Raw genomic sequence first — 14,063 nt, 5'->3', positions numbered from 1 at the left:
AGAATGGTACTCTGTCTCAAAAAAAAAAAAAAAAAAAAAAGAGAGAAGAAGAAAGAAAAAAAAAGAAAAAGGAAATAAATAACCAATGAGTGCATCCAGAGTGTGTAGAAAGAAAGGAAATAATAAAGATAAAATTAAATTAAATAGAAAACAAATAATGGAGACAATCAACTAAACTAAATTTTTTTTTTCAAAAAACTAAGAAATAGAAAAGCTTCTGCAAAAATAATTTACAAAAGAGAGAAAGAGCAGAGTTCAGCATTAGGAACAAAAAGGGACCCTAAATATGGTGAGGAATTTTGTTAATCATAGGAAATTTCTAAAAACTACTTTTTGCCCAAAATTTTAAGGACATATAGTTTTTGTAGAAATATTTTATTCACTTTTATGATTACTCATTCCACAAGAAAAAGAAGGTCTGAATATATCTGTAACTATTAAAGAAAAACAATAGATAGAAAGAAATAATTCTCATTTTAAAAGCAGAAAAGGAATGTTCAACCTTAATTGTTTAATAGACCAAAAAAACACTAGCGAAATGAACTAAAATCTTTACTACTTTATGTCATCCAGACTTCTATTATTGGCTACACCTGAAAACCCAGATATAGAAATGCAGGCATTAGTCACAGCGAATTATTTTGAGAGTTAATTTGCATACACACAAAAAAACTGCTCAGCTTAATTCATTTACATTAACTAGTTGACACTCTCTCGTCATGAGAGCCCAGCTTATTCATCCAAAAACAACAAAAATCACTACTTCGTATATACCAGAATAAGTTGAGTGAATTGTTTTATCTCAACTGTCAGAAAATTAAATTGAAATAAATAAGAGAAGAGAAAGGAAAAGAATACAGTAACCTCCAAAAGAGGAGAATAAATGTTAGTATAAAATAAATACACACTAAAGTAAGAACACAGAGGAGGAGTGTGAGAGGCACTAAATGGAAATGGATTTAAAAGAAATGTTTCCAGGAGTTTTGTTTGATTACCTCACAAGGAAAGTGGGAATCTACAAGTCAGAGGAAAAAGGAGTTTTTGGGAAAGCATTTTGGACAGACAATTGGCACATCCTGAAGATAAAAAGCATAAAGAAGGGTGGTGCCTGAGGAGTGAGTGAAACAGACTTACCGTGGATGTCGCTTCAGATAGCTCCTTAATAATCATAACCCTAGCAAAGCTGAGTGAAGAGATGTAGCTGAAGAGAGACAGAGAAATTAATTCAAATGACCCCAAGTTCAGGTGAGTAAGAAAGCAAGCTGCCTCAGTCTCCTGGAGATGGGAGATGTTAATAGGGTCACACAGAATGTTAAATCCGGAAGGATTCTTAGGGATCTCATTTCCCCTGCTTCATTTTACAGAGGAGGCATCTGAGACCCACCTATGCCCAAGGTTATATGTAAAATTAGTGACAGAGCAATGGCAGGAATATTGATTTTCTTTGTAGATGCAGGGCCTTGCTCCTCTGGAGAGAAGATAACGGTGTGCTATCATCTTTGCTGAGAATCATTCTAAATTTCTTCTATACTCATGTGAAGTATTATCTGTGTTCACTCTTCCTGATACAGCTGGATACCTTCACTGAAGCTGTTGATTAATTACCAAGAATCATCAAACTCGGCAGTGACATTCCCTAGGCAAAGGCTGTCTTCCTGCCTGAAATGCCAATCTGGGTGAAGGTCCGGGACACTCCATGTTTTCTGACATTTTTGGCTGCATGGCCCCTCTGCCTGGGGCTGCTTCAGTGGGAAGAGGGTTGACTTTAACAAACAAGATGCTGCTTCCCACCAGCAGGCCTGCTGCTGTTGTTGTTTCTAATCCTCTAAAGGCGGGATCCTCCATATGTTCACCTACCCCTACCCCAGCACAAAGCTGAATGAGTGAACAAGCAAGTGGGAAGGGCTGGGACCAGTGGAATTTCAAAAGAGGGCTGGCATTAAGCCTAGTCAGGCAATAAGAAAGGCAAATGCTGTATCATAAAGGAATAAATATTGTGGGCCCAAATGCTAAAAACTGAGTTTCCGGTTCTACTATGCACCAGATAACGTCAAAATAGTCCCCCACAAAGAAAAACAAAACGTCTTTGGCATCAAATCTGAATATAATTTTATGATTTTCAAACTCATGCAGTTTAAAATGAGTAATAACATTACCATGCCACTATGACAAGTGTAAAATAACATGCATTTAAGCCTTGTATTTATGATCGTATTACGCTTTGCCCCCAATAATGTTGCACAATTTGGAAATATGTATGCTATATCTTTAAAATATTTACATCCTTTTTTATAGAATTATAAAATAACATTATGGATATGGACACATAAGAACAAAAAGAGAACAAAGATCTGTGTGTAATGTAAGTCACAAAAACATGTTCCTCCTGTCTCCTGCTGCAGATATGAAGACACTGCTGCTGCACTTCTGGATTTTCCACAGTTTGCATCAAGCTAAGCTTCGGCGGCAGTGGGGGGTGGTTCTCCAAGCCAGTCACGGAGCATGATGGGGCTACTTGGGGGTTATCTAGTGAGATGAAGAGCTCCTTCAATAAATGGTCTTAGCTTGAGGACTCCTCAGTGATCTGGCTGAAACTTTCTTGGAACTGTGCTTCAGTCTGAGTCTTCCTAACATCATTACACCACTACCTTCTGTCTCTCCTTCAGTGGAAGCCAGACCTGCATTTTATTCCAAAGAGTCTCCCCACCTTTCCTTTCCCCAGTGTCTCTTTCTTGTGTGTCTAATTCTGTCTTGTCTGCCTTTTGGAAACTCAAACACGTAAGACTATTTATCCCATTAGTCATTACAAAAAATGCAAGTAACCTAAACATGCAATTGTGTAATGAGATTTTTAATGATTATTAAAGTAAAACCAACAGATATCACATTTTTAAGATGTAAAAATCGTATTTTGGGCTTAAATGTCAAAATATATTTAAGAGAGCTACATCTTTGTTAAGATGATAACCTTATTTAATTAAACTAAAAATTGAACAATGGGTAAAGATAAAATTTTACAATACATAGAATTAGAAATGACAGACAAACCTGACTCTTTCTTCCACAATCCTTTCAATAAGAAGTTTTTGCTACTAAAACTAGTTTAGTTCCTATATTAAAGGGTTACTTTTACCTTGTATACTCCTTGCAACTTAGGGATTGATGCCTACTTTCTTTCTTAACCTCTAAACTCCATAAGGGGAACTCTATAGGATGTCTTCAAGATAAGTCTAAGAAATTATCGTGAAGTAGAAGGTCCTTTCTACTTTCCCCAGATCTTCAAATTGTGCCCCTGATTTTTTGTGAGGCAAATATGGACTTTAAGTTAAAAGTGAGGAGGAAAAAAAAAAAAGTTTAGAGATAGAAGTAAATTGAACAAATGAAGAAACTAAATACTTGGAATATAAATAATGAAGTTATCCTATCTATTTAACACTATGTTTTTATTGAAAGCCATTTGATAGCTATCAACCTAGATACTCGATTGCATGAATTGCTTAAGCATGTATTCATTTATTGTGTATTATGTGTCAGTTATCAGCATATGTATTGAGTGAAGAGAGGCAAACCACAACTGTTTGCAGGCTTAAAAGTATTCCAATGTGCCGAGCGTGGTGGCTCACGCCTGTAATCCCAGGACTTTGGGAGGCTGAGGCGGGCGGATCACGAGGTGAGGAGATCGAGACCATCCTGGCTAACACGGTGAAACCCTGTCTCTACTAAAAAAATACCAAAACAATTAGCCAGGCATGGTGGCGGGCGCCCGTAGTCCCAGCTACTCAGCAGGCTGAGGCAGGAGAATGGCGTGAACCCTGGAGGCAGAGCTTTCAGTGAGCCGAGATCGCGCCACTGCACTCCAGCCTGGGTGAGAGAGCCAGACTCCGTCTCAACACACACACACACACACACACACACACACACACACACACACAGAGATGGTATTCCAATGTAAATAGCAGAGTAAAGAAGTAACTACAAAAGTGTAGTAAACTATCAGTGTTACTATGCGAGAAATAGGTTTTAGGAGCACTCAAAAACTCTCTCACACAACACACTTGCAGCCATCTTATGTGGTCAAAGCTGTAAAGGATAAATTAAATTCTTGCTAATCTTTATTTTTGAAACAATACCTAGCATTGTGTGACCTACACTCCAGGGGCTTAATAAAAGTCACTTTTATTTCTGTTCCCATATTCCAGCATATGGCTCTACCAATGTAGCATTGACTATGGGAATACTTTTTTAACATTCTCCATATTTCCATATTTTCATTGAGCGCTTTTTCCCCAAATTAGCTTACTAATACATATCCACTGCAGAAGGTTTCCAACTGGCCTTATCTTCTAGAATTTGTCCAATTTGGGAGTCTAGGCGTTGAGGATAGGAAACACTGGGAATCAATTCCTTCTTTATAGTCATACCACTCACTGGCTTTTCAGCTTTTCACTGATTCACCATTGTCTTCATTATGAACTTCAGACATCTTAGCATGGAGTACAAGATATTCATTGATGTGGCTTCTTCTGGTTTCTCCTTTCAGGTACCCCATTATTTCTCCACTCTATTAACGTCCGTAAGTTTCAGATAAACCCAATTCATTGTGATACCAACCGCTAATGCTCTACTCTTTTCTGTCTCTTCTCCTGCTTCTCACAGCGTGGTTTTACAATATGGTATCCTTCCCTGGGGGTAGCTTTACACCTCCTCTCATAATTTCAGCGTAGGTATTTTCACTGGTTCTCCAAAAGTCAGCTTAAGTTCTCCTTCTGCAACAAGTGCTCCTTCACCCTTCCCATGCCCAATGTCTCTAAGGTGGACATCCTGTTAGAACGTTCTGCACGCCTCTATCTTCTCACTTACTATAGAATGTTAATATTAGTTTCATTCTCCTTCATAAGTCTGGGAGCCACATGAGTGCAGGAGCCTTCTCATTTGTTATTATACTTTAAGCACATGAGTAGAGATACATAAATATGTCTTGGATAAATGTTGAATTAAATGAGTGTCTCCACAAATCCAATATAAAAGCAATTGATCATAGTAGAGAACAAGTAGTCAATTATCTATTACTTGTTTATATAATTTGTTTAACAAAGACATTTCCTTCTTTAGAGCTTTTAGTGCTCATTAAAAAATTAAAATATTTGAATGACTACTCCTGTTAACAATGTCTATGTCATAATTTTTTGCAAAAGTGCTAAAAATAAAAATTCAAAAATTCTAGCAGTATTTTTCCAAAGTGAGTTGCATAAAACACTTGTTTATTGTTCATTTGTCCCAAAATAATTGAAGAGATATATACATCCAATTATTATATAACATTTTAGGTACTCTCTCTGTGTGTGTGTTGTGTGTGTCTTTTTGTGTGTGTGTGCGTATTCCTAAAAAGTTGACGTAATGTGATTAATATCTTTGAATAGATTTTATTTTGTCAAAGATTGTTGTAAGTCCCAAAATAATATGCATTGTGAATTACTAAAATGGATTTTTTTTTTTTTTTTTTTTTGAGACTGAGTCTCACTCTCTCACCTAGGCTGGAGTACAGTGGTGTGATCTTGGCTCATTGCAATCTCCGTCTCCCCAGCTCAAGCAATCCTCCCATCTAAGCCTCCCAAGTAGCTGGATCTGCAGGCACACACCACCACTCCCTGCTAATATTTTTATATTATATATATAGAGAGAGAGAGAGAAAGAGAGAGAGAGAGAGAGCAGGGTTTCACCATGTTGCCCAGGTTAGTCTTGAATTCCTGGGTTCAAGCAATCTGCTCACCTTGGCCTTCCAAAGTAGAAGCCTGGGATTACAGGCATGAGCCACCATGACCAGCTGAAAATGAGATTTAATATACATTGATGATGGGTCATTTTTTCTTAGAACATTCAGCCAATAATATAATTAAAAACATGTATTAATTTAATATGTGTCAAGGCATTTTCAGAATTAGTATTCCATGGGAAACACTTCAGAAAACGTTTAAGGTAACATTTCATAAATGCCAACATTGTTTTTAAGCCTTACTAATGTGTTATACTTACGGTAATAAAATTTACTTTGCCATATCCAGATGTGAATGTATACATCAACTTAATAGACACATCCTTATTCTCATTACATTTATCCCCTGTCTTAGGATCCAGCAAACATCCTTACACCTAATAAGAGTTAAGTAAATACTTTTCTGGGTTTACCCCACTCTAATTACTAATTATGACTAATTTGTTGTAAAATCAGAATTTTAAAAAAATACTAAAATAATCCAGGATACACAACATTCTTAAGAAATGTACTATTCTTTCCCTCTGTTCATGTAGTTTCTTTTTTTTTTTTAGAATAACAAAAAATATTTTACTAGAACATAAGATTTACAGAAGTTTCCAGACAAGCCATACAAAATGGTAACAAGCTTTTTTTGAAGGGGGGAATCTACACTTGACAGCAATGTTATTAGTGAGGGCTGTGATGTTTGTTTAATGTTCCCATTTTGGTTCAAACAATCAAGCTTGTCCATCTACAATGTCTAAATAAAGTTAGACTTCGCTAGAGAGCATATTCTAGAGACCTGGTTAGCTGCTTTTAACCAATGCAATTAGATCACCAAAAAAGGGAGAAAGCAGCCCATAAAATTAAAATAAAACTACCTCCCCCCTTAAAATAAAATAAAATAAAATAAAGAAAAACACCCACACCCCCGCAGCTAACCTGACAACTACCTTCATTCACAGTGCTTTATACTTAAACCAGGATGGGGGAAATGAATAAAAGCAGGGAGGGGCCACTGCTTTTAAACGTTTCACAACAATCCAGATGATACTTCTAGCCTCTGCTCATGCTTTATGACAGTGGATCAGGACAAGACATAGATTTGCTAATGTGCATTTAATCACCAAAGGACTGAAGATGTCTGGGCTTTTTTATTCTGTAATGTTTCTAAGACTGTGTCCATTAAATGCAAACAAAAAGGAGGAAGTCTTGGCAGAACAGGAGAAGTGATGCACACTTGATGATCGGATCACTTTAAATATTATTCATGGCATATAGCCTAGTCCATGCTCTAGCTGTTTCTATGGCTTGCGCTTCGTTGGTCTTCCACTGCTCCACTACATCATTTGCTAATGGATCATCTGGATTGGGAGCACTTAACAAGGCCTGGATCGATAGCAGAACTGTGCGGATCTGCAGTGCTGGGGACCACTTATCTTTCAAAATATCTAAACATATTCTTCCCAACTTGTGCACATTAGGATGATAAATTTTGGTCATGAAACGTACTTTAGGGGCTGCCACTGGGTATTCTTCAGGAAGGAATAGTTCAAGTTTAAAAGTCCCTCCCTCAAAGGGGGAATGTTGAGGGCCAGCAATGACCACATGAAAATAACGGGCATTGCTCTCATCTGGTTCTGCTTTGATGCCAGGAACTGGTTCTGCCAGCAAACACTGGGTTTCCTTGATGATCCTGTGGGGCAGCCGGGCCATCTTGTCAGAACCCGAGTTCGGCCTCTGTTCATGTAGTTTCTAATAGACTTGACGTAGTTTCTCATATACCTGAATTTAAAGTGTCTGGTGTTTCTCATACACAAGTAAGGGTGGAAGACTGCCAAGTCAAGGCAAGCTGAGATTCTTCTCCTGGCATTACAGATACTGCACAGTAATCTCACAAAAGTTATGTGATTTAAATAAATATATCAGAAAATACTCATGGTAATAAGTCATAAAATACTTGTCTCACAAATTAGAATTGTGAATGGTAATCCACGAAAACCAAGAACGTGCTCAGTTCTGTTAACCAAATCACCATTCTAAAAACGCTGATTGCATATTGGCTCTTAATGCATATTCATTCTGACTTCTTTTTTGCATGTATCTATCATTTGTATTATTTATATAACTGAAGTGAGACACCCTCTAACAAGCACAAATTAACATTGACCTTTTTACTCAGATCTCTAAAACTTTAACCCATTTAAACTTTTAATATCTAAAAATAAATTTAACAAAATCAAACATGCTCTTATTAAAATGATTTAATTATTTCAGTGATATGGTATTTATTTGGCCCAGTAACCATTAAGAGATAATAGATATTTCTTTTGCTAATATAGCATGAATATAATGAATGAATGACATTTAGAAAGTAATTAACATCATTTCCACAGTTAATGTCTCTCTCCATATCATGAGGATTATGTCTCTTGATCTGCCCTCATGATGTGTGACATTCTTATTTTATAACAGATGTATCACTGCTTTTCAACAGTTTTCCATTATCTCACTTTTACAGTTCAAATTATTCATATCACAAATGCAGAGGTATGAGACAGGATTGTAGAAATGCCTATTGATGGTAGTCTACCATGAAGGTCATAACTCAATTTCATTACATTTTTGTTTAAGAACCAGGCATGCTTTTTATGTCCACGAATCAGATTAATTTATCCACCATGCTTGGTATTTATTTTAAAACAAGTAATATCACCATTAAAAAAAACTAGTCACTTTCTAATTTCATATCTAATTTCACATGTTGCTATCTTGTTCCTTTTGAATAATTTACAAGAATTCCATTATCCTCTAATAACAGAACCTGTAATTTTCCATGTTTGATAAAATCATTTGATATTAACTATTTTGGGCCAAAGGTCTTTTAATTGCCTTCTGTCCTTTAAATAATTTATTTTAATTGAATTTTTGTGATAGCTGAAAGAGAAACTGCACATTGCATTGTATCCTCCTATAATCCATAAACAGTTTGGGCAAAGGTCTACTTATAGAAGCTCCACTTCAATTGCTAGATTTTTTTTCTATATTACATATATGCTGGGGCTGTATTTCTTTATTAATTTATTTTATTCATTAAAAATCTATTTGTGATTACTAAAATGAAATTGGTGTTAGGTGCTTGGTACACTGTAATGAACAAAGTAAATTAGCTCCTTATTCTCATGGGGCTTATATTTGGAAAGCATAATTAACACTTGCAATATATTCTCTGAAAAATAAAATAGAGACACCAACAGAAAACAAGAGGAGTCTGTTTAAAATTAAAGTGGTTGGGTACAACCTGTCCAAGATGATAACATGCAAGAGAGAACAGCTCATGAAAGCGCCTGGAGGTAAAAAGAGTGTGATTATCTTCAGTGTATGAAGATGACAAGCATGGTGAAGGAGCCCAGTGTGTTCTGAGCCAGTCAGGGAAGAAGACGGTGGCAGAAAATTAAGTTGAAGAATGAACAGGGGCCAGAACTGAAAGAGTCTCGTAGGTGTCTGTCACCATTTGTTCAGATAAAACTTAAAAGAATTTCCTTAGGAGCTTAAGTTTTCCCTCTTTATGTTCTGCTTGTTGCTAATTAAGGAAATATTACTCTTGGAGCAAGTGTTGTCTGAATGCATTGCTCCAGGCAGTTCACCAACGTGAAGGCTGTGATTTGGTGGTAAGCATGTTACCTTGCATTGTGGTGATAATCTACAGTGACATTTGAAGATCTGGCCTTTGTTTTAACCCAGGCGATGTCAGGTTGTGGCATCAATAGTGCTGTTGACACTTAAAAAGCAAAGTGTTTTCATAACATTTGCCTGGAAACAAAGTGCTTGTTGTTGGCATTTAAGAGTTCTATACTTTGGTGTCTACGTATGCATGCGTATATACATACATAAAATTATTATGTAGGAAATAGGCAAGTCCACCTAAAGCAGTTTATATGAGGATAAATTAAGATTATTTCTGTGATCATATCTATCCCAGTCCTAAACTTACATGAGCTATTCAATAAAATATTAGTTTATTTCCCTCATCTTTTATGTGCTATGCACTGGAATGGGCACTTTATTTTATCTTACATAAGACAGTAAACTTTTTTGTTTCCCCTTTATCTACAAAACAATGAATTTTATTAAATTATTATGAAGCCTCTTGAGTAACATCATTTTATAAATAGTAGATTTCTACAACAGCCTTGTAAAACAGCCAATTTTCCCTTCATACAATCTCTTGACAATCGTCTAAGGCAGTGGTTCTCAACCTTGACTGCTCATGAAAATCTTCCAGAGAGCTCCTAAAAATCCCTATAAGCAGGCTTCTCCTGAGATCAATCAAATCATAGTCTTAGGGGTAGGGGACTGTGGCATGTCTGTTTTAAAAGTTTCCTAGGTTATTTAAATGGGAAGTCAAGGTTGAGAGCACTGCCCTGGGTACCATATATAGTGAGGCCAAGATTATCTTACAAAAATGCATGCATTCACCTTTCAAAAAATGTATTTTCCTTTGAAATCCTACTCTGCTTTCAAATCAGAAAAGAATTGTCAGCTCTGTTATGAATTCTTTCTGTTTGAAATAGCCTTTTTTCTTTAGTGAGTAGCCTTTGTGTATATTTCTATAATAGCACTTACAGTGTCCTATAACAAAAGAGAAACTGAAATGTTGGACTTTTTTTTAGAAGGTAAGTTCCTAGAAGGCCAGGAGAGTTTCTAGAGCCTTTATACCAGTCAGAAGAGTGACTTTTCATACAATATAATTTTATAATTTTATAATTATAATTTAATAATGTTTCTTTAATAATGTTAATAAATAGAGGAAGACATCAAAGTCTACCTCTATTTATACACATATCTTTATTTCTATATGCATATTAATAATACTACCTATATGTAGATATGGATCAACATATATCCTTATAGATACATATAAAGATATAAGTATAGGTATATATATATAATCAGTCCAACAAATGCATGGTTTTATATTATCTTGGAATTTTACATTGATTTTAATACAAAAATATGTTTAATAACTTCATAATATTTTCTTAAAATAGTAGTGATAGAACTTTGTCTTTTAAATGTAATTGATGCTCAATGATATTTGATGATACTTTTTTTCATGGCATCAGTATATCTTTTAAAACATTTCTTTGAATATCTGACTCTGGAAATTATAACATACTCATTGTTTGTCAATAATTATCAGAGAAGGGGAAAGGGACAGTGACTTAACTATATGATTTATTTTTTAAAGGACTGATGGAAGAATGAGATAGCTTTTGAAAACAAAGCAAAGTGATTGAATTGGGAAATATGGATCTTAGTTTGAAATCTGACATAAACTTACTGGTTGTTTTCTCTTTCTGCATCTCAATTTCCTCTTCTGTATTTGTACTTTTTATAAGACATAACTGAAGCAAACAACCTTCTCTATCACTTTCATGAATGAGAAAACAATAAAAAGTTTACTAACTTTTGATTCTATGTAACTATGTAATTCAAGTTAATGACGAAACCTCCTCTCCCTAGATGTTTTATTCTTGATGACTCAGGAAAGAGACTGAGAAGTTCTTGTATGTCAATGATGACTTTGCCTTTAAATTTTTATCAGGTAGGAAAGACCCAAAGAGGGTAAAAGGGAAGTGCGGATTAAAAAAAAAAAATGCCCTACACACCACTGCACTCAACCTAGGCAACATAGTAAGACCCTGTTTCAAAAGAAATGTAAACAAATTAAAATCAAAAAGAATAGCCTCAAAAAATTGCATCTACCATGTCACAAGTGTGAAAACATGTATATTCTGGAGATATAAACATTGCTAAGATTAAAAAGAGAAGAAATAGAGAAGAAAACATGAACCTATATTTGTAGATCTCAGTGGTGACTTTTTTAGTTAATATTTTACATGCCTATTGGACATTTGAAATTTCACTAGGGAAACTGAAGAACTAAATATTTAATATTATTTGATTTTAATTAGTTTATTCATTTTTATTTGTTTTTTTCAACTTTTATTTTCGGTTCAGGTGGTACATGTGAAAGTTTATTACACGGGCAAACTGCATGTTGCTAAGGTTTGGTGTATGTTTGAATGATCCATCCAGGTAGCGAACACATTACCCAAAAAGCAGTTTTTCAACCCTTGCTCTCCCCTCCTCCTCCCCCACAGTAGTCCGTAGTGCCCAGTGTCTATTGTTTCCGTCTTTATCTCCATGCATACTCCAGGTTCAGCTCCCAGTTGTGAGAATAAGGGAGAATATACAGCAATTGGTTTTCTGTTTTGGTTTCTGTTAACTTAGGAAATGGCCTCCAGCTGCATCCATGTTGCTGCAAAGGACATGAATTTGTCCTTTTTAATGTACGAAATGTTCTTTATCCTGTCCGCTGTTGATGAGCATCTAGAATGATTCCATGTTTTTGCTGTCACAAAGTGTTCTGATGAATATATGAGTGCATGTGTCTTTTTGATAGAATGATTTATTTTCCTTTGGAGATATACCCAGTAGTGGGATTGCAGGGTTAAATAGCAGTTCTGTTTTAAGTTCTATGAGAAATCTCCAAACTGCTTTCCACAGTGGCTGAACTAATTTATACTCTCACCAATAATGCGGAAGCATTCCCTTTTCTCCAAAATCTCACCAACATCTATTGTTTTTTGTCTTTTTAAAATAATACCCATTCTGACAGGCATGAGATGGTATCTCAAAAACACTCCTGAAAGAAATCATTAATAATACAAACAAATGAAAAATAATCCCATGCTCATGGAACAGAAGAATTGATATTGTTAAAATGGCCATAATGCCCAAAGCAGTGTATAGATTCAACACTACTTCTACCGAATTACATCATTTTTCATAGAATTAGAAAAAAAAAAGTTTTTTAAGAAAAAATATGTGTAATTTCTCCTTACTGTGTCTGTTTACTTATAAGTACTAAATCTGAACACCCATAAAATAGGAAATAGTAATATATATACACATCTGAGGGCTAAGCCCATGGCCAGCTATGCTGCTTCTATGAGAACCCTCAGCTGAGGGCATCAGCTCAAACTATCCAAGTAACTGCTGTTCTGTTCTCTCAGGTGTGGGTTCTGCAGCATTAAAGGACAGCTCACTGTGGGCTTTGCCTTAAAAAATATTTTTCTCTCTCTGAATATTTCTTTTTTAACTAATCTAAAATTCATGTGGAACCAGAAAAAAAAAGGGGGGCTGATTTGCCAAAGCAATTCTAAACAAAAGAACAAAGCCGGAGATATCACATTATCCACTCCAAACTATACTACAAGGCTAAAGTAACCAAAACAGTATGGTGTTGGTACAAAAGTGGAGACACAGACCAAAGGAATAGGATGAAGAACCCAGGAATAAAGCCACCTACTGACAACTCTCTGATCTTAAAGTCAATAGTAACAAGCAAAGGAGAAAGGACTCCCTTTCTTCCCTTTATTCCCTTATGCCCTATGCAATAAATGGTGCTGGGATAACTAGCTAGCCATGTGCAGAAGAATTAAAATGGACCTCTACTTTTAACCGTATACAAAAATCAACTGAAGATGAATTAAAGATTTAAGTCTATGACCTAATACTATAAAAATTCTAGAGGAAAACCTAGGAAATACCACTCTGGACATTGGCCTTAGCAAATAATTCATGACTGAGTCCCCAAAAGCAATTACAATAAAAACAAAAATTGACAAGAGGTACCTAATTAAACTAAAGAGCTTCTACACAGCAAAAGAAACTATCTAAAGAGTAAACAGACACCCTACAGAATGGTAGAAAATATGTGCAAACTATGCATTTGACAAAGACCTAATATCCAGAATCTGTAAGGGACTTAATTTAGCAAGGAAAAAACAAATAACTCCATTAAAATATTGGCAAAGGACATGAACAGACACTTCTTAAAAGAAGACGTAAAAGTGACCAACAAATGCATGAAAAAATGCTAGGCATTGCAATCATTAGAGAAATGCAAATTAATTAACTTTAATTTTCATAGTGGCATGTGGCTAGTGCTGCCACATTGAAGAGTGCAGGTTTTGACTCTATCCCGAATATCAGCTCCTTTGAAGACAGGAGGTCACCATGTAGACAACATTCTTTTTATGGTTGGGCACCTGTAGAGATCCTTTTTGTTTTGAAGGCCCAAATGTACCTTCTTGTACTTTCTTCAAATTAGTTTTAGGTTAATCCTCTGAAACCACATGGAGAAAGTCAAATCCTTTGGCATCACAGCCATCTAAATAAGTTTCTCAATCTAGTATTTTATTCTCCAGTCCAAGGAGTCACCTTTTCATCAAGTATT

General features: G+C 35.5%; 1 protein-coding gene across 1 annotated transcript; it reads right to left on the bottom strand.

Moving 5' to 3' along the window:
• Positions 1-6,631: 6,631 nt before the first annotated feature.
• Positions 6,632-7,471, bottom strand: LOC111541210 (ubiquitin-conjugating enzyme E2 N-like). Its single transcript, XM_023209859.1, has one exon. It carries the CDS (start codon positions 7,469-7,471, stop codon positions 7,013-7,015), a length of 459 nt encoding a protein of 152 aa, XP_023065627.1. The 3' UTR covers positions 6,632-7,012.
• Between the last annotated feature and the right edge of the window lie 6,592 nt (positions 7,472-14,063).

This window comes from Piliocolobus tephrosceles, chromosome 17 (genome assembly GCF_002776525.5).
Source record: "Piliocolobus tephrosceles isolate RC106 chromosome 17, ASM277652v3, whole genome shotgun sequence".
Taxonomy (NCBI): Eukaryota; Metazoa; Chordata; class Mammalia; order Primates; family Cercopithecidae; genus Piliocolobus; species Piliocolobus tephrosceles.
Note: the sequence above shows the minus strand (reverse complement) of the source record. Positions and strands in the feature narration are given on the sequence as shown.